General features: G+C 39.1%; 1 protein-coding gene across 1 annotated transcript in view; it reads right to left on the bottom strand.

The window, feature by feature from the left end:
• Nucleotides 1-26,880, bottom strand: part of Pappa2 (pappalysin 2) — a 274,186-nt gene that overhangs the window by 173,912 nt on the left and 73,394 nt on the right. Inside the window, exon 4 of the mRNA NM_001427778.1 lies at nucleotides 11,548-11,693. Within this exon, the coding sequence (NP_001414707.1) occupies nucleotides 11,548-11,693 (146 nt within the window). The remainder of the gene's footprint in view (nucleotides 1-11,547; nucleotides 11,694-26,880) is intronic.

The following is a 26,880-nucleotide window of genomic DNA, read 5'->3' on the forward strand; positions in this document are numbered from 1 at the left end:
GTCCTATAGAAGAGTGGCTGGATAGAGAGGGAGTGAGAGTAAGTAGAGAGGGTGACACAAAGAGACAAAATGACACCTAAGTCACTCAGAAGACTACATGAATGTGATGCTGTGATGAGAATGATGATCATCTCAGGTGGTCAGCATCACCTGGTGACTAAGGAAAAAAAAGACCGTGGTCTGAAGTAGAAACTTCTAGTTTCTGTGGAAAGCTAGTTATGTCAAATGATGGTTTTTGGAGTACACAGGTGAAAGGATGTCTTGCTAAAGCAGACACATGGAATAATGTTTTCCTGAAGCAGACACAGGTGAAAGGATGCTTTGATATAGCATACACATGAAAGAATGCTTGATGGAGGAGTATAAATATGACCCAAAGGACAGTGGGAGATGAGCACTGAGCCTTGGTTTGTTCTGCCTCACTATTCTTCACAAATGACAAGCATTTACTGGTTCACCTTACATAGCGTTGTTGAGCTCCACTAGTGAGGACTCCAGAGAGAAACTTGCCCAATAACTGCTCATGGGGTTCCTGCATCAGCTTGCTGCTTCCACATCCTCACCTTATGTCAGTGGGTGAGTCTTGCAGTTTTTTCAGGATTGAACTATAGCTGCCAGTTCATGCCTGGTGTTTACCTGCCGAAAGGTCTGGACTGTAGCCACTGAGTCAGTTGTATTTGGTGTTTGCTATGGGACTGTACTGCCAAGAAAGAATATGGAGCTTTCCCTCAAAGAACTAATGCTGAATAGGTCCACTTCCCCAACATCCTAATAACTTTTCACTTCTACCTCTGCTGGGTGGTAAGCTAGAGAAGATGTTGAACCTCTCTTAAAGGTAGGTTGCAAAAAACTTACCCTACAATGGTCCATCTGTAATCAGGATGTGTGAATCATCATTCTAGCCAGATGAAGCCTCTAGTGAAATGAGGCTCAACTGAGTACATTCCTACTATTCATTAACATGGGTGTCCAACCCAGAGATCAAGGTCAATCACGGAGTACATTTCTATTTGCTGCATGCTTGCATGTATGCATTGAGAACTGGACTCAAAACGGAGCTGCTATGATCAACTTTCAAGTGTGGTACAGAATGAATGGACCTCTCCACACTTAGCAACTGGCGACCATGTGTGGCACAGCTGTTCCTTAATGGACTTGCAGGAGGAATGCAGATGTGCCTACTTAGAAGGCCTTTCAGCTTTGATTATGAGGAACAAGCTAAAAAAGTAAGGCAAAGCTGTTGTGTGGTCTTGGGAATGCTGCAGGGGAAGAAAAGAGAGAAGTTGATGATGAAAAGATGACTGTCAGCTGTGGAAAGTCAAGCTTCCAGCGTGATGTTATGTTCCCAAGTCCTCACTGGTTTTTCCCAAGAACCAACACGGGGCCGCCAAAATGGCTCATGGTAAAGAGATTGATTCTCAAAGCTATTTCTATTTAAAAAGCGACTTAAGCAATTTGAGTGAAGGGCACTAGTTGAAATTATTTTTAAATGGTTGTGTAAAACTTTTAGGACTGAGTGTTATATGCCTGTAAATCAGGGAGTCCAGAGCTGCTCTGTAAGTGTCTATATAATTATTTCCAGTCTGGCTACTGTATGCTTCCCCCAAAACATATTCTCCACAATGAAGGAAGAAATTTGTAAAAATGCGCCTTAGTGTCCAAGCAAGGAGCGCTCTTGGGGAAGGCAGAGGAAGAAAATGACAAGAGTGGGTGGATAGACAGAAGGGAGGGAAACAAAGAAAGAATGAAGGAAGACTAAGAACATAGAACAGAATGAGATCTGCAAAGAGGTGTGGACCTGTCCAGAATCAGACAAGGCACTACATATCTCTAAGAGTCCTGTTATTTTCTGGGTACTGCATCCCGCACTCTCATTGGATGGCAGTCTTTGTTCCAGACAAGACTGAATGGATCCTGTATGTTCAAGATGAAGATGAAGATACTACAGAATCTGATGTCAGTTTTATTTCTGTGTGCCCTTTCGGCTACACCTGTCCCTGGTTGCATGCACTGGGAGCTCTCAAGTATTTCTTCATCATGCAAGAAGTGTAATTTGATGAGTGCAGACTTCAGATGTTCTTAGAAAGGGGTTGGGAAGGTAACAAGCTGCTGGTACCTTGCAATTCACTGGTTAAGTAAGCGTGTGTGCACGGACTGAGTACCATTTCTTCGCCAGGCATTGTTTTAATTTGATTTTCACTTTGCTTTGCTTTTGAATCAAGGAGTTGGCAATTGCCAGGGCGTATTTTAAAAGAGAAGACCTTTCAATGTTTTACATTTAACATGATTATGTTTTGGGTTTTGTTTTTTGTTTGTTTTGTTTTATTTTCATGGTGGTGGTGATTGTTTTTGTTGTCGTTTTGGTTTTTGATCGTGAGTGTATCATTTAACAGCTGTGTCATCCCTCCATACAGGACAGACACAGAGGAAAAGAAGGAAGGAAGGAAAAAGAGAAAGAGTAAGGGAAGGAGGAAAGGAGTGGGGAGGGAGGGGGAGGGGGGAGAAAAAGGTTGATTTGCGAATATTCAGCTCAAAATGGGATGTCTCCATCAGATCCCTACACTAAGGGTCAAGAACCCTTATAGAAGAGAAGGCAGGAAGGGTGTAAGAGCCATGGGGGGCAAAGCTCTTATGAAATCATTGAGACTGAAGCAGCAAGCATAGGGACGGCCCAGGGCTGTACCAGGTCCTTTGTGCATGAGTGTTTTTGTGAGAATACTGAGTATGTGAATGAGTGGGTTTCTGCTTCTCGTGCCTTTTCTTGAGCTCTTTTCCTTCTGTTGGTTCATCTTGTCTAATTTGGATGGCATGGTTCTGGTTTTCTCATATTTTATTTTGTAATGTTTTGTTATTTGTCTTAGAAGCCTATTCTTTCCTATTGAAAGACTGAAAGGGAGCAGATCTCAATGCAGGAAGTGAAGGGAGGTCCGGGGAGGAGTTGGCAGGGGTAGAGAGAGGGGAAATGAAAATCAGAATGTATTATATGGGAAAATAATCTAATTTCAATAAAAGGATGAACAGATTCTGTAGTCTACACATATATAAATGCATATACTCTGGGGTTTCTTTGAAAATCAGAGTTTGAAGTACTAGGTAAGATCTGCCCAATATGTTTTGTTCTCATCTTGTCCCAGGCAGAGCCTAGTTCCCTCAAACTTCCCTTATCACTTGCCCTATTCTTTCATGACTTATGAAGGGATCTCCCTTTGCTCTTATGAACAGTTCTCCCATTGTAAGAAGTCTACAAACTCATTTCTTTGCTTTAATAAAAGAGCCAACATCTTTCCAGGACATTAAAGACATCTCAGTTAAAAATGAGGTAGGAGGTCATGGGAACAAGCAAGAACGGCAACCACAGTCATGGGATTTAAAACACCACTATGACTGAATACTAAAATTCATCGAGCCCCTTTGAAAGGCCAGGTAATCTTTCACTTACTTCCACATTTTATAACAAGGAAACCTAGAAGCAGACGGCTACTTTCTCCAGAACACATTTGTTCTCTCTGGGAAGTCGAAGCCCCCTCCCTCATTCAGAACATCTTTTCCCACAAGTCACAGTGTCTGGGCTCATTCGAAAACCTCTAGTGTTTAAACTCTCATGAACTTAGGTGCAAGGCACTTGGGTCTCATGCACATTGGAGCATGTTGCTGCTCATCTCCTGAGGATGCTCTGGAGCAGATATTGACCAGAGGACTCTGAAGTCTATGTCACAGCAGCAGACTGTCCCCTGACAGTGAGAATACCTCCAGTAATGGAAGCATCTATCTGCTATTCACAGGAGCTTTCTCGGAGACTCTTCCCTTTTTTTTCTCACACACACCTAAGTCTGTCTTCCCCCTAAGTGTAAGAAGATTTGGAGAAACACCAAACTCAATGTATTCTAAAGTGATCTACCTTCCTATTTGCTCCAACTTTTGTTTCTACCTTGGCACAACGATTCATTAAGTCAAACAAAACTCCTGCTTCCTCATCTACTTCATTATTTATGTTTGTTTATTTATTTAAATTATAATTTTATTAAAACATTTTCCTTTCCCCCATTCAAACTCTCCCATATAACTCTCCCTGATCTCCTTTACATTTATGGCCTCTTTTTTCACAAATTGTTACTGAATGCATATACATACATACTCTTAAATATAAATTGTTTAGTCTGTATGTTACTAGTATATAATGTGTGTTCTCAGGGCTGACCATTTGGCTCTGGATGGCTATTTGGTATGCTCTTTCCTGAGGAAGAGCACCTCTCCCACTCCCAGATTTCCTTAGATGCTCTAGTTCTTTGTGTAGGGTTGAGGCCCCTTGGGCTCTCATCCATCCATTTGGTATATCCACTGGTATCATCTTTGGTCAGCTCATGTTTGAGCAGTCATGTTGGTGAGATTTTATAGGCAATGTCTCAGCACCTCAAGGTAAAGAAAACAAGCAATTCAATTCATACTTTAGCATGTTCAATAATATAGCAATAATTACTACCCATTTTCATGCACAAGAACAAATACTGGTGTGAGGAATTACACTTACCTCGTCGAAATATATTTTTCCATATATTTTTGTTCACTACTGATTAGGCAATGCAAATTTTCTGTCTAACTATTGAAAATAACCTTTCAAATGACAATTAGACTAGAGAGAAATTATCAATGCATCATAATTTAGGTATGCTATTAGTGCTGTATTGCCTGCTACTAATTAGATTTACAGATTAAATTTTTCCATGTTACTCTAAGAATATGCAAAGGACAACAGAGGTTTTCATAAATCTTCTGGGGGGGGACATCAAAGAAAAAGATAAGTTTGGGGAGCACTGCTGGAGCCAGGCTGAGTTCACCTTACTTCTAAGCATGGGCAGGATTTACCAGCCATCTTCTAGGACATCTCTTAGTTTTGCATGGTAAGGTATCCTCGCATTTCTGCCAAGCACACCCTAGAATCATCTGTCCTTTAGTGCTTACTTCAAGTGTCAGCTTCTAGGAACATCTCCCAGGATGCTTTCAAAGAGTTTGGCACTTTCTCTCCACGGGCCTGTCTAACGCTGTGTGTTGCTCTGTGACACACAGCATAATTATGTATTACATGTCTATCTCCCACTAGTACTCTGCACTGCTCTGTTCTAGTGTTTGTTCTCTTCCTGTATTGCCACAAGACAGATTCACCAATCCCTCTTTGAATGAATGCATACATGCACACTTGAATGAATGAAGGGTTATGACTATGGTATTAGTGACTAATATAGAAGTGATGGTTTACTATTTAGTCAAATATTCTGTCTTTGAAGCCATAACATTTATTCAGATGTTATTTACATAAAAATTATCTCCTTCATTAGCATAGGACTAGAAAGCCAAAAATCATACTCAGTGCTAGAAATGGTGTTGATAGCAAAGCAGAATGAACGTCGGGATTCCTATAGGGTGGAAGCCATTGGTAATCAGAAACTGCATTTGGTTTTCCAAACTGTGGGGCTGATATGCTTCTATGTAGATCTCTCAGATCACCTTAAATTGATGAGCTGTTGCACATTGATACAAACATAATCCTACCCAGCCTCTTGGGAAGGTTGTTTAGAATATCCTCAATGTCTTTATCATGCCACACCAGCTGTTCACACTGGTTTTCTCCTTGTAAATTGCAAGTATGATTGAATAGAAAACAATAAACAGATATACAAGCAATTTCATACTGAATCAGAGCGATGAGCTGCTCAGCCCAGCTCCTGAGAGCAATCTCATTTTTCAGAGTTTTAAAAACAAACACCCGTAGCTGCTTTTTGCAATGAAATTTTCTGTCAGATTTTCAGCATATAAATTATAAACATTTCTTGTATCATTGCACTGAAATGTAGTTCCTTCTCTATTTCCTAGCCCCTCTGTCAGCGAGCATTCACAACACACTGACTGTATGCAGTTTTCTCCTTACATGTAGAGGTCACAGACAAGTTCTTACAATTGTGTGTGTACATGTATGTCATCAGTACTATGTAAGTTTATACAACTGTATAAACTTTGCCACACTCAAAATATAGACTCAGCTCATCACTAAAACCTTCCTTCTTCTTGAACATGATAGCACATGTCTTTAATTCCAGCACTTGGAGCAAGGAGGATCTCTATGAGTTCAAGGACACTCTGGTCTAAATAAGGAGATTCAGATCAGTGAGAGTTACATATTGAGGCCCATTCTCAATAAACAAACAAACAACAAAACCAAATAAAACAAATAAAATCTTCCTCCTATTATCCTCTCTCTCCCTCTCTCTCTCTGTCTCTCTCTCTGTCTCTGTCCCCCCCCTCTCTCTCTCACACACACACACACACACACACACACACACACACACACACACATCTGTATCTTTCCCCTACCTAGTCCTATCCCATACCCTAACTAACTACTCCCAACCACTCACAAGTTTTGAGAGCTTTCATGTTATAAATAGTAATCATTTTCCAGATGTTTGCTTTTTTAATCATCTTAAACAACTTGCTGCTTCTTTATGCATTTGAGCAGACTCTGTCAGCAAAGGTTTTTGATACTGATAGAACCTAACTGGTAAGCTTTTATTTTCATAAACCATACTTTTAGTATTTTATATATCTACTTTTTGCTCGGCCCTATTTTGAAGATTTTTGCCTATATTTTCCACTAGACACTCTATAGTTTCGTTTTCTACACTTAAGTATATGTTCTCTTCTGACTTAATTTCTCTATAAGTTGCAAAGTGCAGGCTGAGGCTCATTTTCTGTTGCCTGTGGATATACAATTTCTCCAAAGCCACTAGGTAAAAATAATTATTACCTGTTAAATCTAAATGTAAGTTTTATATAGTGCTGGCTGGCCTGAAACACATTGTGTAGGCCATACTGGCCTCGAACCCACAGAATATGCCTTATCTGTTTCCTGTGTGCTGGGATTAAAGGTAAGCAACATCTAGCCCAGTTCTTTCATTATTTTATGAAAGGATAGATTTGTTTTCTATTGTTTTTATATTAAGTTTGTCTTCCTGGTAATTAATCAATTTACTTCCCCATATTTTCTTTCCTCAAACCCTTTTTAATCTGTTAATTTTTTCTAATAAAAGTTTATTTTCAACAAATTTATTTCTTGCCTTGATCTTACTTCTTTCTTCTCCCCTTTCTTTGAGTTTAATATGCTATTTTTTCTGGCTTATTATGCAGACTTTCCCCTTTCCTAATAAGCAAATCTGTACATTTCCCCTGCTTGTGTCTCCATATGCACAAAAGCTTTTTAATAACATCTTTTAATCATTTTATTTAAAAACAGTTTCCTGTTTGCACTATAATTTGGCTATGGTTAATTAAAAGTATATTGCTTAATTTCTAAATAGTCAGAGGTTTCCTCGTTTTTATTTTCTTATCATTTGATTTCTAACTTATTTACAATGAGATGAGAGAGAAAAGTTTTATGACTTCAGTCCTCTGAAATTACTCTGTGGTGAAGAACTCCTTCGTTAAGTTTTCCACGGCATGTAAAAAAAAAAACGAATGTTCTGCTCTGCATGGATACAGTCTGGTTCTGTTGAGCCAAACTTTTAACCATGTCTCTCAAATATCTGTATATCTACTGAATATTTACTTGTCCTATCATTTTCTAAGAAAACTATTTAAAACCAATAGTTATGACTGCCATTTTGTCTGGGTTTCTATAAGTGGATATCTTTTTTTTTTTTCAGACCATGTTAATGTTCACATCCAAACTCATCACAATTACATTTTCTAATCGAATTTAGTCTTTTATGAAAACTATCCATATTTACTTCTGATAGTACTACTGTACAGTATACTTTATCTTACATTAGAAAGCTGCTTTTCTTTGGATTAGTATTTCCATTGTATTTACTATACTTCCTTATACTTCTATTCTATCCACTGTGCTCTTACATTAGATTTTCTTTTTTAGGGTTTCAGTTCTTTTAGGTGTGTGTGTGTGTGTGTGTGTGTGTGTGTGTGTGTGTGTGTGTGTGTAGATATTTGCACATGAATGTGGGTACCCTCAGAGTCCAAGAGGTTATTACAATAGTTACAGGTTATTGAGATCATTTGGTGTGGGTGCTGGGAACTGAACCTGGGTCCTCTGTACGAGTCCTATGCATGCTTAGACACTGAGTCATTGCTCTGGCCTCACTACGTTCATTGGTATCTTACTAATCAATCCATCTTTAGACAGAAAAACAATATAGAGATTTCCATATGAATTTAATGTTTACCTAAAATGATATGAAATCAGGGCTTTTTCTGAACAAAGACAAAGGGACCCCTTAAATGCTTTAGTTTCCTGCTCCCCTTTTGTCATTTGTAACACTGTACATTTTTAATTCAACATCGATATAAAGCACCTGCATTGGTGCATGCTTTGATGGTTTTATTCTCTCTAGCAGCAGCAGTGGCTTTCCTTATGTCTCAGTCTCTACCTGAGATTTCCTTCCTGCTTCCTAACCTTTTCCAGGCTTTCTCTCGGCACTTGGATAAATTACCTCTGATTTTATTCATCTGAAATTATTTTATATATTTTTTCTTTTCAGATGATATTTTTGTCAAATTTAGAATTCTATGTTAGAAACTATTTTCTTTAACATTAAAATGCTATCAGCCCAATACTTGACGCTGTGCAATTTTGGTTGATGAGACAACATGTCTGTCTTATTATCATATTCCTCAGATAGCATATCCAGATTCCCACTGTCTAACCTGAAGACTTTTCTTCCTTGTCTTTGGTTTTCATCACTTTTGTTGCAGTGGTCCAGACAGAATCTTCTCTGACCCTGTTTTCTTTGGCATTTGTAAAACATCTCCAATACATGACTTGATAACTTTTGTCAGTTTGAAAGATGATCAGCCATTCTCTCTTTTAATATTATTTCCTTTCTAGCTCCCTTCTAGTCTTCTAGAACTCCAATTTCATTAGCAGTTTTTAATCAAGTAACGTAACTAATTGAGTATTTCTCAAGGTGGTTTCTTATTTTTTTCATCACATTTTTCTCTAAGCTTTAACTTCTAGAATTTCTTTGAGGCCTCTACTTCTTCATCACTAGCCTTCAACTAATTCTTGAATTTGAATTTCCATCACTATTTTTTTAGCTCTAATATTTCACTTGATGATTTCCAACAGAACCCAGCTCTCGTAACTAGTCCTCTAGCTCTTACGTATTTCTACACATTAGTTATTTTTATACTGCAGCCCAGTAACTAAAACCTCTGACATCTCATAATCTATTGGTGGTATTGTCTTTGTTGTTGAATTGGTTTTGTTTTCCTTCATTTGACTGTATTTCCTGAAAATATTAAGTGATTTTTATATTGATTGCTTGATACTATATTTAAAATTATGTAGGGTGCTCGTGATGCTATTGTCTCTCTCAGAAGATGTTTTCTCTTGGTTAGGCAAGATAATTTCCTATAAAGATCAACTGAGAGGGCTTCTGGTTGGATTCTAAGCCTAGTGTAAACCAGCCTCCTATACCTTGGTGCACCATGCCTGTCTTCGGTGCTCCTTCTCCTTGACAGGGTCTAATTTCATTTTCTTTCTTTTCTGTCATGTTACTTTTGAAGTCACCACACCAATTTTTAATCTTTTAGAAGTAATTTTGGAATTGGTTTCTAGACTTTGTCTCTGAGAATGCATACTTAAATAATTAACGAATATTCTGAGAGGATAACCACGAGTCTGACATTGAACCCACTTCCCCCGTGCTTTCTATTTCCCTGGGATCTTGAGCCTGAACTCTCTGGCTCCTTGGTGAGTCTTAAGCAAACACAAGGCTGCTGTTTCTCCCCTTATTCTAGTCCTTTTACTAGGACTTGGGTGATTTCCTTGAAAGGAAAAAAATATGGGTTATACTATAGCGCTCAACTGTACAATTTTTCTTTCTCTGAGATTAGACCTCTTGAGTCCTCATGTCTGATGTCCTTCCACAGCTAATGTTCAAGCAGTTCATCTACTTTTGCATTATTGGTGAATCTTGATCATGATTTCATATCTAATAAAATTACCAGACATTCAATAATCTACACCATCTCAACAATTCTTGTCAAATTGTCAAATTTATTTCTAGAAAGACCAGGAAAAATCACTTTTTAAGATTTCAAATTGAGATCCAACTGCTGCTGAGTATACCTTGCTGTCAGAGACCCTTACACATCCACCAGAAAGGTGACCCTTGGAGATTAGAAAGGTGCTTCTTCACAGGGCTCTGTATCTTCTCTGCTACTGTTGTTTTGAGGAAGCAATTCAAATCACCCAAACTCACTCTTGATTGGATTACTTGACTAGGACCCTCTAGTATAGCCATTGTCATCAGAAAGGCTACAGTAACTCACAATGTCCTTTATGAGAAGTCCAGGGTACTTCCAATTTATTTAGTCATCCTGCAAATCCAGGACTGAAACCTGCCTGAATTTTCCAAGGGTCTCCTTGAGTGTCTGAGCTAAGCAAAAGGCCCACCACCTTCCTGATATAGTATTACTAAATCAGGTTTCACACTTTGGTCACCTTAGTGATATTTTCCCCTTTTAGATCTCTCTAAGTCTTAAAATGGATCTAATGAATAAGACCTAATCCCAGCAATTTGTTTCCGTGCAGAGTTGTAGCTGGTGTTCTTTAGATTTTTAATTAGTTAATTAAGTGAATACTGATCTCACTCTGTTGCCCAAAGTGACCTTGAAGTACTGATATTTCTTGTCTCAACTATCCATACCTTGTGTTATATACACATGACACTGAGACCTCACTTTTTAAATAAAGCTAGCTCATTTGCAATTCTATACATGGATGTGCTTCATTCTAGCTATTTTCTCCTCACCCCATATACTTTCTTAAATCTCTCATATCCCTATTGGCACAACCAACTACCTGTTCCTTTTCCAGATTCATGACTATTTCATGATCCATTTATCGTAACCATGGATATGTATGTGACCAATGAGTTATGACTATTCATTGGAGCCTGTTTGTGCCACCAGTTTGTATACAACTGAGGACAATACCTCTCCTTTTCTTTAATCTATCTAACAGTGGACTATAGGGTCCCCTACCTCCTTCTCCAATACTTGTCTGCCTGCTGATAAGTCCATTTGTATCCAGACTCAAGTGCAGTCACCCATAGTTACTGAACGTTTATGAATACAATGTAATGTTCCTTTTGACTTTTCATTTGATAATACAATCACCAAACTGCTACTCAGTAAGTAGCCCAGGCTGTCCCTGAATGTACTCTACAGCCCAGGCAGGCCTTGAAAGATGATATTTTAATACCAACTTCCTTGTCACTAGGATTAAAGGCCTAAACCACCAGAATGGTCTATCTCTAGACTACAGAAACAGTTCAGAACATTCTGAGTGTTTGATCTCCTGCCTCTTAGTTTTCACTTTGAAATGTTTTTATTGACTTACCCAACAGTCATTCTCAACCTAAAGCTGTTAATTCACTGACTTCATATTTCTTACCTTTCCTTTTTGCCCAAATTACTTTCACAAACTCTCCTGAGATGCCCTGTGTCTTATCTACCACTGTTCTTCACATCACCTACCCAGGTGACTGAGAGCATCCTTGTCCCAGGGCCATGTGGCAGAACCTGCAAGGTCTTCCCGAACTGAGCTGGCGAAGTAGACATTGAGGAAGTGAGTACTGTTGAGCTGCAAGGCCTCCTTTAGCTCCTTCACACTCATGTATGCCCTGGGGAGCAAGCACAAAGACAGAATGTCACACCATAGAGTGGAGAAGAGCAGGGCCAGATGTGATTACTATCATGGTATTTCCAGTCACCAAAGCCTTTTGGAAGGGTAGACAGGGAGAGGCATGTCTGACATGAGGTCTAGGAAAAGACACCAGTGTACATTTGAGATATTTATCCCATTAAGTAAAATCCTTCTGCTGTAAAATGCCACAATATCTGCAGGAAGCCACCATGTTGTTATCACTCTCATTTCTTGATGTTCACTGGAACTATTTCTTGAAGATCAACCCATTGATATTGATGAATTCTTTGCTCTGAGAATTATCCCCTGGATGGTGAAGAAAGCCTTCAGCCTCTCAGTCTCTCATACTGCATGGTCCTTATGATTGCAGGAAGTTTAATCACATATCTGTTTCATCATACATCTATAGCAACCATTATTTTTTTAAAGAAAAGGGTGCAATAGTGGCTAGAAAACAAGTTATAAGATGTGAATGTTAGAAGAGTTTTGGGAATATAAAACGTAAATCTCCTGCAAATGATACTGACACTGTGTATTAATTTACTTTTTGTATCCCAAATCTATAGACAGTCTTCCTCTCTACTTCTATCTCCTTATGACAATGATGTATTATCTAATTGATATCTGTTCTGGCTAGTTTTATGCTGTCAACTTGACAAAAGCTATCGTCTTCTGAGAGGACGGAACCTCAACTGGGAAAATGTTTCCTTAAGATCAAGCTGTAGGGAATCACTGCAGAGCATTTTCTTAGTTACTGATGGATGTGAAAGGGTTCAGCCCACTGTGGGTGGTACAACCCCTATGCTGGGGATTCTGGGTTCTATAAGAAAGTGGGGTGAGTATGCCATGAGGAACAAGCCAGTAAGCAACACTCATCCATGACCTCTGTATCAGCTCCTGCCTCCATATTCCTGCTTTGAGTCCCTGCCCTGACTGCATTTGATTATGAACTATGCTATGGAACTGTAAGTAAAAGGAATCCTTTCCTCCTAAGGTGTTTTTTGGCCATGGCATTTCACCCATATAAAGTATCAAATCGGCAATAGAAAACCTAACTAAGATAGTGCCTTAAAATCACTAAACAATTTTATATATGTACTTATAGAATACAAGGCCTATTAATACATGGCTACCAAACATAATAGATTATTGATGGAGTGTTCAATTGCCTATTAGGGGCTCAGGGTGGGCCCCTATTGCTGAATGAATCATACACTTAGGACACATAACTCAGAAGATTCAATTTTGGATCTGTCCCAAAAGCCTCTTTCCTGTGTTCTAGCTCCCATGGTTCCAGAAAATAGTGTGCTAGCTATCAAAGGAGTGAATCAATTAAGCAGTCCTGCCAAGCTGCAACACCCATGAACCATAGCAATTTCCAGCGTGTCAACATATTGATAAAGGTGCAAGAAGTGGCCTTTAAACATCAGTGGTAACCAACAGCTGTGTAATTGGGATCACAGAGCAAACTCATGCCTGGCGTTAGAAAGTTAGGCTCCTAAGGCTAATACATTTGTGGACCTTAGAAAAGAATCTACTCCTGTCATGGTCTAAATCATCAAGCTTTCTTAAAGTACTCTACCACCCCTTATGAAAGAAGCTCGTTACAGCAAATGGAAGTCATCACAGAAAACCACAACTGATCACACATGGGGTGGCGTGGCTCCAACGTATACATTTATATCACAACTCATGCATCTATGGTTCAGAGGACATTACAGAAGAGAGAGATGGAAAGACCATAAGAATCAGAGGAAAAAGGAGTTTGTCATAATATTGTGTCTTGTAGAAATGTCAGAGAAGCTACACATATAAGTCTTGCCAATATTGCTGCCTAAACATGACCATGACCTGACAAGGATGGACCAATAGACATATCAACATGGACATGGGTTGAGGGTCAGGGATAGGGATGGGCAGAAGCTCACAGGGCCTCAACCATATATAAAGAACAAGAAGAAACTTAGGAAGGCCAATAGCTGGAGAAATAGTCTTCCCCAATCCAGTACCAAATGTTCACATTTGAAAACCTATATACAAGTAACCTTATACAGAATGAGTGTGTTATGAATGTTTATGCAATTTCAGAAGGAGCAACTAAACCAGGACTCAGTAGTTCTTAAGCTTGCTAAATGTTTCCAACAGTGGTCATGTTGTGCCATCCTCAAAAGAGGAAAAGCTAAAGCCAGCTTTTCACAGCTAAAGCCAGGCAGACATAGGTTTTGAATTTATGTTTCATGACTGTTATTCTATTATACAAGCCATAGGCCCTGAACACTCCCAATTCTCATTAGGACAGCATGAGCCCTCTTCTTTGTCTTGCACTGCTTCCCAACCATGCTGTCTGTGTCATTTATTGAACCCATGCATAGAAAGTGCTGGCATTCTGAACCCAGGAAATGGAAATCCCAGAAGGAATAAATTTTGTGTTTTTTGGAACAGAACTAAAATGAGGAAGCAAAGCAAAGAAATAAAAAGGTCATGCTGTAGATCTTAAGATGCTTTGGAGAAAGAGTTTTTAAATGGTAGTTTTATTTATTCTATTTGTAATATATTGGAAACATAGTTCTCAGCCACAAGCAATCATCCAAGCTCCATGAGGTGCTGTTGGATTGATCAGAGGGCTGTTCCTTCAGCTGCTTTCCTGGAGACACGATGTTTTGGGCTCTTGCCTGGTTTCTCTGCACTTACATTCTCTTTGCTTTTCTTGTTTATTAAAATAATGGCATTATGTTTTTACTGATGGTTGGGGTGATGGTGACATAATGAAAATCTTTCATGTGGAAATGTTTCAATAAATGGGAGTGTAGAAGTAGAGAAGTAGCTAGAGAAGGAATGGAATTGGATCAGATTAAAGTCACCCTTTGAAAAGAACACGGTACCCAGGATGCAGGGTCAACTCTGTCTCTGTCCTTCTTACAGGTTTCCAGTTAAAACTGGGACATGGTGCTTTAAAAATTCGCTTTCATTTTTACTTACTCACTTTGCCTAAATTCCCCTGTTCCTGGCATGATTACTTTGGGCTATCTGTGTGTTACTGGCTTCTCTGTTCCATTTGCCAGTCTTGGCCACCACCCATCTGTCCTCTCTCAACCCAGTATTTCTGTTCCTTTCTCCTGAACATCCTCCAAAGACCTCTTCCTCCTCCTCCAGCAGCAGCAACAGTGGGGGCAGGCTATACTCATCTTGCTTTCTTCCTTGCCCACCTCTTTCCACAGCCAGAAATTAACTACTCTTCCAGATGAGCATGTTGGTTCTATGCTAGTGGCAAACTGGGTGTGGCTGCTCAGATTTCTATTCTCCACTGAAATATACATACAGGTCTATAAGTCTTGGGGAGAATAAATTATAAAAATGTAGATATGCTTGTAAATAGCCCTTAATTGAATTGATAAGGGGAGCACTTATTTTTCTGGAAAAGACCTGTCCATACCTTTGTCTAAAGCAAGAAGTGTTAACGTGTAGAAGTCAGTGTGGCTGCTTCATATGTATGCCAACTTGTCTTCTGTAACATGTATGGCATTTCAAACATTACTCAGAGCTATTGAAGATAAATGTCTTAGCTCCTGGACTAACCAATGTACCCAGGGCTTGGCTCAGATTTTAGAATGTATCAGTCAATGTAGTTCCTAAATTCAAAGTTGAACTTCTTACTAGAGAAATGATTTATTAAAAGGTAAATGAAGTTGGTGGTCAGGGTGGTCTAAGAGACTTCAAAAACATTTTAGGGTATGGCTGTTGCCTTTGGTTACCTCTCAAAGGTTGAATGTAAAACACTATATACTTCAAACACAGGACCCAAGAAGATCCAAGCTGGATCTGACCTGAAAGTTTCCTTCTTGGGGACTACTTTTCCCAGTACTAAATGGTGCCAAGCAAACTTCAAATGAAGGAAACAAAGAGCAGGTATATATATTTATGAACAGCAAGGACCAGCACATCAAGATATCCCTAAGGGTACAATAGTGGCATGAAAACCTTGGTGATAACCAACAGCTCTCTAACTGAACTTAAGGCTCACTCAACAAGAGAAAAATCATGTCTTGGGGCTAGTGGAGGCATGAATCTTGGAGGAAAACCTACAACCAACATTTTACTAAACCAGCGCAATTCCTAACTACATTTTAAATATTTATCCTTACACCCACAGATAAATATAGGTCTCACCTCCCATCAAAGAATCTTCTTTTTGCAACAGATGGAGACCATTACAGCAAACCACAAACAACTAAAATAGAGAGAAAAAGTGATCATGTTGTACCCAGGCCACAACTCCTGCACTTAAGGCTTGGGGGTCAGAGCAGAATAGGAGGCTAAAAGATTGTAAGTTCCAGAGGAACAGGAAATGTGTCATGAGATTTTGCCTTCTAGAAATGTCAAGAGAAGCAACACCCACAAAGTTCCATCTACATGGCTGCCCCAATAAAAAATAAATAAGGATGATACTGATAGGCATGGAACACAGAAGGAAGAAACCTCCCAGGGCTCTAAGATCAGAGAATAGAATATAGGCAACTAAAGAATGCTGAAAACAGGAGAAACAGTCTTTCTCAGGGAAGATCCCTCCCACCTCCTACTGGTTCCTAATAACAAATGATTGGCCCTGAAATCATATACTTACAAGTGATATTATATAGACTGAGGAAACTTTATTTATATATGTAAGAATATATTACATATGTTATGTATATGATATATATCACATACATATAATTAATTAAAGAAAAAGAGGACATGAGTTTGAGAAAGAGAAAGGGGGATTCGTGGGACATTTAGGAAGGAAACGAAAAGTTATACAATTACATTTTAATTTAAAAAGTAAACTGTTTTTAGAAAGAGATAAATGAATTTATTATTTGAAAGACAGTGAAATGATAAACACAATTGTGAGAAAATACACAAGGTTCATGAACCAATCTGAACTGTGTATTAAAAAGGATAAGCTACAATTACTTGTTCAGTTTCTGCCTGGATCCACTTATACTTATATTCTCCAACCTCTACATAAAGATATTTTGCATATGAGATAGTACACACCAGTCATCCCAGCACTTGAGATGTAAAAGTAAGAGAATCTCAAGTTTGAGGCCGGTCAGCAACAGCATCAGAAACTGGCATATTGAGAAGCAAAAGATGAAGATACGGCAGAAAACTGTTCACCCTGGAACCCCAGCCTCTCTTCCCATAGTCACTGTGAATCTCTCTGGAGGAGAGGTACTGTACAAAGTTAAATAATCCCCATCTCAGAATAAAACCCAAATGTCCTCAAGGACTCTCACCATATTCTCTTGAGGGAGAACTTGTTAAAATCTGTAATTTGGGGATGTAGATGAGTCTAAACATTTCTACCATCCAACCTCCTGCTGGGATATAGAGGCCCTCAACGTATCTATTTTAGCATTTTCCTAGCAAACTACCACAATTGCCAGGGGTCTCTCCTGTTAAGTTCCTCCTGTTCTTAGGTGCCCATCATGTCAACCACTCTATTCTCTCTTTGCTCATGACCGCATCTCCTGCTACTCCACAATCACAAAGGATGCCCGCATCTCAGTCTTCTTCATCCCAACTCCTCTCCATGTTAGAAATGTCAGCATTTATGTGCTGTACCCACTAAGAACAAGGTATCTCTTCCCTTTTTCATGCCTCATGGCATGCACTCCCTTCGTCTATCATTCTCATTACCCCCTTCTCTTAGACTAACTTTTGGAAAAAAAAAAGAAATGCTGTTTTCATATAGATTATTCACTTGATAATTTCATTTGTTTATAAACATCCCCTCTCCAGGATTATTTATAATCTTCAATATTCCACTTTGTCTCAACATACTGAATCTTTTACTCTGGATTCTTAGTAGCTGAGCATGCCACGTTGTTCGATAATAGAATGGAGGCCACTCATCGTGAATTCCATCACACCCACATGCACCCACACCCACACTTAAACTTATTTCCTTCTTATTTCTGTTCATCTATTTGGTCACACAGGATGAGGTTTTCTGAGTAAACTATAACTAACACCCTTTCTTTTTCCTTCTTCTTTTCCAATTCAAATTCCCTAAGAAAAGTATTTATTCATCTCCCATTCACCCAGGCACCCTTAATCCAATTATAACCTGGCTCTCGTTTATTTCACATTATCAGAATTGCTTTTATTAATGTTGTCAATGACATCTTCATTTTCTCACCACAACAAGGACAACAAACCCAGCCACTGTTGTAGTGGAACCCTGAGTTGCATTTTGTATTTTTTAGCTACTTGTTTTGCATTTTGTATTTTTTAGCTACTTGTTTTGCATTTTGTATTTTTTAGCTACTTGTTTTGCTTTAAGCACGTCATGCCCTTGATACTTGATCACAATGCATTTTCTTATACCTCATATCAGACAGTTCACAGAAGGGAGAGCATAGGTGGGGGGGCTGTCATGTGCTGGTATATAGGGACAGGCAGAGACCCCCCCCCACACACACACACACTAAAAAGCAAAAAGAACAAAACATTCTGAAAAACAAATCACAACCAACATCAGATGGATCCCTGGGAAGACTGGCATCCACAAGCAAACAAAGAAACAAAAACAAAAGGCAAAGCAAAACAAAATCACTACCCAGCCAGCTTGTAGGCAGCTCTGAAGGCTAAGATTCTTCCCTGCAGCCCCCCCTCTGCCCCAGTCAAAGAAAACAGAGCAAGAATCAGGAAACTGTCCTCTGGGCCTAAGAAGAACACCTCTAATTAGAAGTGGAAAAGTCTATTGAGTTAGAACCACATGGTAGAAACATTTGACCCACAGACCCAAGTGACTCACAAGCTCCCAGAAGAGGGAGCAAATGCTTAAACACATCAGGAGAGCTACTAACGTCCTTTTCCAGTACCTAGAGGTGAAAGTCACTTATCTTGTAATGTTCACTCCTCAGCCCATGCACCATACCCTGCGGTTGTAGTGAAAACCACACAAAAAGCAACACATTTCTGCTCTCCTTGGAGAAAAATATGAACCCACATGTACAAGTGACCACATGGGTAGCTGTGCACATGTGCTGATGATGGAGATAGTCTGTTCCAGCTCATACATGCAACACTGCCACGGGGAGAGGGTCTGAATGTTCATACCCACTACAAGTGGCCAAATGGAGACAAATGATGTGGTTTAGATGTGCAATGTTCCCATAAGTTCACGTGTTTGAGGACTTGGTCTCCAGCTGCTGGAACTGATATGGAAAATTGTAGAACATCTAGGAGTTACAGTCTTATCAGGATTGGATCTCTGGGGACAGAAATTCAAGTTTTATAGCTCAGCCCCACTTCCTGCTCCCTTGCTGCTCCCACATTACTGAGACATTATGACCGGCAGACCCCCGCTCTCATTACTATGCCTTCCCATACTAACTGTGAATAAAAGTAAGTTCCCTTGTTGTTAAATTGCTTCTTGCTGCATGTCTGGTCAATGAGAAAAATATCTAAAACAACGTTTCATGGGGACATTCTGGTCCGGAGCATTCATGAGAGGCTGCCATACGATTTTGCCCTATATCTACACAAGTAATCACACAGATATAGCTACACTTATGCACACCTGATTGACCTCATGGAGACACTCTGAACTTGCAAACATAGAAAGGACCACACAGAGACCAGCTAATTTTTTTGTACATAGTTAAATGACATTAGAGATAATCAGAACTTATGTATACATTAGTGACTACATAAAGATAGTCTGTGTGTGCAAATGCACATGTGAGTGACTACGAAGTCTTCAGTTTTATACATACAAGTTTTATGCATAGAAACCTCAGTCTTTATCTACACACTAATAAGACATTGCATATACCTATACACATGTAAATAACTGCACAAAGACAGTCTATGACTATGAACACTGGAGTGACATCATAGGGACAATCTGTTGCTGTGCCCATGTGAAGGACCTCATTGATCTCTAAGTATACACCAGGAATCACTTAGGGACAGTCTGTTCCTGTGTATATGCTAGTGACCTCATAGAGATAGTCTATATGTGTGCACATGTAAGTGACATCAAGGACAATCTGAATTCTGACACTTGCTCATCAGATTGTAGTCTGCTCTAGCATACTGAACAAGCAGCTCTCAAAGGATAAAACAAAATAGTCAGGAAACCTAAAACTACTCAACATACTTATACAGCAGAGAAAGAAAAACAATATTGAGGTCTGGGAGGTTGCTCAATCATTAACTGCTTGCCTCAGAATCATTGGGACCCAAGTTCAACCTCCAGAACCCATGTAAGATAAAGCTGGTATAATAGCATGTATGTTTAATCAGTAGACAGAGACACGTAGATTCCTGACTAGTCAGTCGCACCTACACAGTAATACGCTCCTCCCAGAAGCCATTGATGCCAAAAAAAAATAAATAAAAAAGCTCAGCACCAAATATGACATACCTCCTATCCAGCTGTTAGCCAGAGTGTCCCAGAGACCCTGAAAGCACTACAGGTCATTACAACTGTTGCCATAGTAAACCTATTGTAAAGATGCTACACTCTATAGTCAAAAGCCATGAAACAACAAAGAGGAGTAAACAGAAGTATTGTAAGAGTCAGAGATCAGGAAGGACCAGGATAAAAGAGTGTCTTTTGACAGGAGCAATACAACCATGACCTCACAGTGCTAGAGTCAAGCTAGTTAATAGTCCAGGATGAAAGAAAGAAGGGTCCTGAGGCCACAGCCCTAGTGAGAAACCATTTAGTGGCAGCTGATGGCTGCTAGGAGAGAGAGAGTGAGTGAGAGAGAGAGAGCGAAAGAGACAGACAGACACAAAGAGATAGAGACTCAGAGAGGCAGAGAGGCAGAGACACAGAGAGATATAGACAGAGATAGAGAGAGACAGAGAGATATATTCAGGTTTCTTTAGAAATGTATTCCCTGTTAGGTCTCCATGCTCCAGTGAGTGCCCCCACACCCATGTCTTTCACAGGTAGCATGAATTGGACTCAGTATGTTATAAAGGGAAAAAAACATAAAGCTAGATGTTAGGAAGTTGGGAGGTTCAGATAGAACTAGGAGAAGTTGGAGGAAAGAGTGCGAGGTAAATATATGATCAAACTACACTGCATGCATCTATGAAATTCTCAAAGAAATAATAAAGAATAATTTAAAATTCTAATAAACAATAAAATGGTATAACTTTATTGTCTGTTTTTCTCCCTAAATAAACAGAACTACCTAGTAACATGGGATGGTTACATTACTGTAATGGAAGAAACTGACCGTATTACAATAGCCAAGGCTTTTAACAATAGATGTGATTTTTAGTACAATACATTTCCAAAGAGGAGAAATGACTTCAGAGCCTAGAACTCTCAAGGAGAAAATAGCTCCTTACAAATGGAAGGGTAAATCTCAAAAATCAATTTAATCTTAGGTCATCCAAAGCCAGAGAGGAGATTAAAATACCAAGAGAAAAAAAAAGCCAAGTGTTACAAGGAAACTTCTGAACTAAATTTTATAAGAATAAATGTAGACTTTGGAAAGAAATATCTCATAAAACTGTAAAAAATAAGATAACAATTAAAGCCAGTAACTAGTATAAACACAAAGAAATGTAGAGTGATAGATTTTAAATTTTATATTTGTCAGAATATTAATCAAAAAGTATATATATATATATATATATATACATATATATGTTCATACACAAATATACACATAAGGAGAGAGAGAGGAAACAAAAATCCTGAACTCTTAGAAGTATGCTTTGTAACCAACATGAATAATCACTAAAGTATATTCAATAATCCACTAACCTGGCATTGTTTGCTTCTATCAATAACAATAATAACAATGAATTCAATCTTGACTGTGCACAAGATGCTCCCTACAAATTTTCTCTTGTAAAGCCCACAATAACCTTACAAGATTGGCATAATCATTTCACTTTACAGATAAGAGCGACGGTGTGAACAAATCACTAAAATGCACAGTAACTGGAACCATACTTCATACGCTCAGACAGTTACATTAAGGAACGAAGGATGAAGTAAACTGCTTGGAGGATGGGACATTGTAGAAAATATTAGGAGGCGGTACATGTTATGAATCAGCTGTGCTGGTCTCAATCTCCCAGTGCGTCCTACTGATATATAGAACGTAAGTGACACAATTTGTGCTTTTCTACTTTCCTTTCATGTAGGGATGCCAAGTGGAGTAGGTTCTATCAATCAGCCTTCCTGTTGTTAGAGTTGAAAAAGGAGCAAGAGAAGAAGACCTTTCTTTGCCTCTTTTTACTTTCTCTGCCTCAGGACAATAGCATTCTGGCATCTTCTACCTGGGTCACCTAGATGCAAGCTTTAAGACAAACACCCTTTATTGCATTGATCTAACAGATATAGCATGACTTGGTGATGTCATGAGTGGATTCCTGAGTGGTTGGCAGTAGCTAAAGAATGTGTCCCTGGAACAAGTAGCTAAAACAGATGTCCAGAATGTCCTCCCTCCTTTTATGTCATGAGCAGTGGTGGCTTTGTACACAGTAGACCAAAGCACGGTGATCCCAAAGCACTGATATTCCCAATGCCCAACCTTAAGTCCAGCACCCTGTGCTTTTCAATAATGTCCCAAGAGACTCAATTTATATTTAATATCTTGTTGCTGCTGCTGTTATTGCTGCTGAAATACTGACAATGGTTTCTGTAATCGTGACTAATTCAGACACAATAGTCCAGCTAATTGGCCCTCAGGGTAGAAAAGTCAGAGGAGATGTATTCAGGTGCCATGGTCACATGACTAAAGGAAACTAAAAAGTTCTAGCTAGTTCAAAAAATAGTACACACTCTACATTTTAATGAATTACTTTCCAGATTCATTAAAACTTATTCCTCAAGATCCATAACACCAGCTTTAATGTGGAAGACTGCAAAATATTACAGTTTCTAGTAGGCAGAAAAGGAAAGGCTTAAGTGTTGCTGATCAGTTAAGAAAATTGTTGAGGTTTGCTCTGTTTCTATGTATTGCTATGCTAAATATTGGCCCTGGTTGCTGCCAGGGATGGGGAAATTCTCACTTAGACTCGAGTAAAAACTATACAACCTTGCCCCCAAGTTAACCCTGATTGGTGAATAAAGATACCTATAGCCTATAACTGGCAGAAGAGAGATAGGCAAAGTTTGGGTTCCCAGGCTGAGGGTCTGAGGCAGGGACCATGAAGTCAGAGAAAGAAGATGTGGAGAGAGGAAAAGACACCATAAGATAGGTGAGTCATGAAAACATGGCCATGAGGGCTGGCCAATTGGAGTTAAGAGCTACTCCGATGGAACACAAACTTGGCAAGTTATAATTTGGGGTTATTGATGGGGAAGTAGACTCTAATAGCCCGGAGGGTAGCTATCTGCCCAACTCTGGTGCATCAAAGGCTTATTATAAATAATCAAGGGTTTGTGTCTTTTTTCTGGGAACTGAATGATCGAAAGACAGGTAGCAACCCCTGAAATTAAATTATTAAATTAAATTAAATTTAATAATTATTAAATAATTATTACAACAGAAAACATCAGTTTTGAGAAATGTTTTTATATTGTTATTATGTAACTTTTCTTATATGGGAGGAAAATGATTCCTGGTATCAACATACCTACGTTGCCAAGAAAGCAATTCTCTGAGGGGACAGTTTCCTTCCCCAAGAGAACACAACCACTGTCTGCCATCTTAGAAGTTGAGAATAGTCCTCACTCAATAATAAATACCATGTTATGATTGGGAGTGGACTTCTTAGGTGTCAGAATTGGGAAAAATAGTTTTCTCTATAGTCTTTTCATAAATTACCCAGTCCTTGGCATTTTGTTATAACAGCACAAACAGACTAATATTATCAACATTAAATTGTTTGTACAAAGTTATCGCATTTAAATAAAAGTACATATTACATATACATTCTAAGGTAGACAATGGATTTCTGGAAGGAACTGAAACAGATAATAGGATTTGAAGTATATGCTTTACACATTTATGTATTTTATTTTTTTAAGTTTAGACAGTTTTCCAAAACAATGTTTCTCCAAACCAAATATCAGCAGGTAATAAAAATAAATAAGCTATTGTATGTTTGTGCATGTGTGATGTGGGGATGTGTCTGTGTTTATATGTGCATGTAAGTGTGCATGTGTGCATATATAACACTGTGTGTATGTGTAATATGTGTGTGAATTCTTTCTTTTATTACCTGGACAGAGCTCTCAGAGGACAGGTATCATGCTTTTCTCAATGAAACACTTTAGAAATTTCTTTTCAGGAGTAGTCAATGGTTTGCCAGTACTAGTTGACAACATTAATAGTACAAACGGTCTCAAAATGGAAAATAAAGCACAGTTCCATCCCTACCCCCACTCCAGTTCACAGATATTGTCCAGCTGTGAAATATCCTCAGAATCACAGGGCCAGGTACATTTCAAAATGCTTGGGACTTCAATGGATCAGGTAGGACCCTCTGGTAGACGGCAAGAAATAAGTAAGTATATGCAATATGTCCATGCAAAGACACCTCCCACCCCTGTCTTTGACAACTGTCTCTGTGGTGACTAAAGGCAAAAGCACTGTGCTAACCTCTTCGGGTCTGGGCAGTGTAATTCCCCAGGACTTATGCTGAGTTTAAAAATAGGAAGCTTTTCCCAGGAGGAACCGTCCTTGTGTGTAACTGGAGTGGACACAATGCATTCCAGATAATGACAGAAACCCATTCAGTCACTTGGCTCTTTAGTCATTTTCTGGGTTAGTTCTTTCTCCTCCTGAGGTTCTTTCTTCCATGTATAACATCTTAAAACTGTTACTTCAAATCCTGTTTTCTAACAAAGCATTCTTTAATAAATATATCACACATACCCTTACATATAGACACATATATATTTCCTCAAAGCTCAGTCCTTAGTGCAATATATATATATATATATATATATATGTATGTATGTATGTATGTATATATGTGTGTGTGATTAAACTTTCAGCTTCAAATTTTATTGAAACACCAGAAACAAATGTGCTCCATAAGAAAACCAATAATCAGAACTTATTTACCCATTAAGTTTAGAAATTAGGTCACACTTATTAATTCAGAAGGAATTTAAAGAACAATTACTAAGTAGTATGCCTTATGCTCACCAGCAGAATTCACTACTGAACAAGATTAGCCATCATATCTACCTTCATTGAACTTGGACCCTAATAGCAAAGCCACCAAGGAACAGAGCTCAGCAGGTACTTGGGTAGGAAAATAACCAGTGTTGTAGGATGCCAAGAACAGGGTCACCTGACCAGAATTTGGGAAGTTAGCAATGTCTTCCCAGAATTTACATCTACATGGAGACCTAGTCAATGAAAAGGGGTGTCTCTGACTAGGGAAGGCCAAAGAAAGAAGAGGTGGCCATTGTATGAAAACCTGGGGACTAAAAAGGATTCAATGATAAGAGTTGCGGAGAACTGGAAAGACTGGTGCTGGAATGACCAACAGCACACATGTCCTGGAGGTCTTGCTCATCATATTCAGGTGTTGGTTTCCTTTTATAAGAAGAAGAAACAAGATTGAAGTTGCCTTTGGGAGAGACAACCCTTGAGAAAAATGTGGAGAAGGAAGTAAAAAATGCAAACCACAAAGCAAAGTAGATAGCTAAAAGGTTGTGGTTGGCTTTGAGGTGTATTCCTCAGCAGAACCAAGAGAAACTGGCGACTGATTAGATGGGGTAGGATGAGAAAGGGAGATTCAGAATGATCCCTTGAGTTGAGTGGTGGCGCCACATGCCAGTGCTTGGGAAGCTATGTCAGGAACACCCAAGCTCACAGCCAGCCCAACTACAGGGCGAGACTTATATTTTTTTTTAAAAAGTGCTTTCCAAGTGTATATTTGAATAAATCTGTCACATTTGAAGCTCCAAATTTAGTGACAGTTTGCAGACCCTGTGATATCAAATTAAAAATCTGTATTAGAGAAGTAGATAAAGGGTCCCAAATGTCCAAAACATCCATGACATTAGAGAACACTAAAAACCAAATTACAAAGAAAGGCCTGAAATGAATGATTGAGCCATGATTGCCTGCCTAGTGGATAGATACTCAGTATAGCACATGGTTAGGGAAATAAGAGCAACTGAGATAGAGAGAGAGGAGAGAGAAATCAATTTCAAAAACATTCTCTGAATCATTCCATCTGATACTCTATATAGAAGCAATGTTAATTTTTCTTTGCTTAAGGAAAATCATGTTTAGCTTTTAATTATACATTATGGGATACAGAGGGAAAAATCTTTTCAAAAACTTAAAAGTTCCCAGTCTGGCTGAAAGAAAGACATACAGAACGAGTAGAGAAGACACGGGGTAATTGCTGTAGACCAGTGAATTTTCAAGAGTAAGGAGAAGGAATGGAGTTGGCAGGGAGGCCTGAGGCTGAGCAAAAAGGAGGCAGGAAGACATCCAGTGGTGCTGGCTTCTTCAGCAAAGAGGGAAAAGATCATTCCAAATGTTCCTGGCAGTTGAAATAAAAGAAGAATAGAAATGTGTCTATCAGGAGTAGAAACAAGGAGAAGGTCAGTAACTTTGACAAAACTCATTTCAATACAACAGTTGAGACAAAAAGCAGACTGTGGTTGGTTAGAGAACAGTGCTGGGGAGGGAGTGGGGGGCATGCTGTAGGAAGTGGCTGGCACAGACAAGAATCCTGATCATGAAGGAAAAGATAATGAGTAGGAGAGGCAGAGATAAACCCGGAGTGGAGAATGGAAAATTACTATCATAGACTTAAGCATTACGACATTCTTAGAGAGGAAGAAGCCAGAGAGCCTGAGGATTAAGAATGGCAAAAGAACAGAGATGACCGAGAAGATGTGACACAGAGGCCAACAGGTGAGAGCCACTTTACCCAGATGGGGGATGTTGGCACACAACACACCCAGAGGCCCTTATCCCTAGCTGCTCTGAGTGCCAGTTGCTAACAGCTGACTTTCTTTGGGAAAATCCCTGAGCCAAGTAGCAACTGGATCACAGGAGACATTTGCCCCCTCCCAGAAGCAGCGTGTAGACAATGACTCATTTAACAGAAGGGTACAAAAAGCCAATGCCTTTGCCCTAAACTTAAGCTAAATCCATAGGGTAATTCTTGCTTCTGAGCTCCCTGAGACTGGCAAGGTTAGACCCCAAGTGAAATTGCAT

The sequence above is a fragment of the Rattus norvegicus genome, chromosome 13 (assembly GCF_021556685.1).
Source record: "Rattus norvegicus strain SHRSP/BbbUtx chromosome 13, alternate assembly SHRSP_T2T, whole genome shotgun sequence".
Taxonomy (NCBI): Eukaryota; Metazoa; Chordata; class Mammalia; order Rodentia; family Muridae; genus Rattus; species Rattus norvegicus.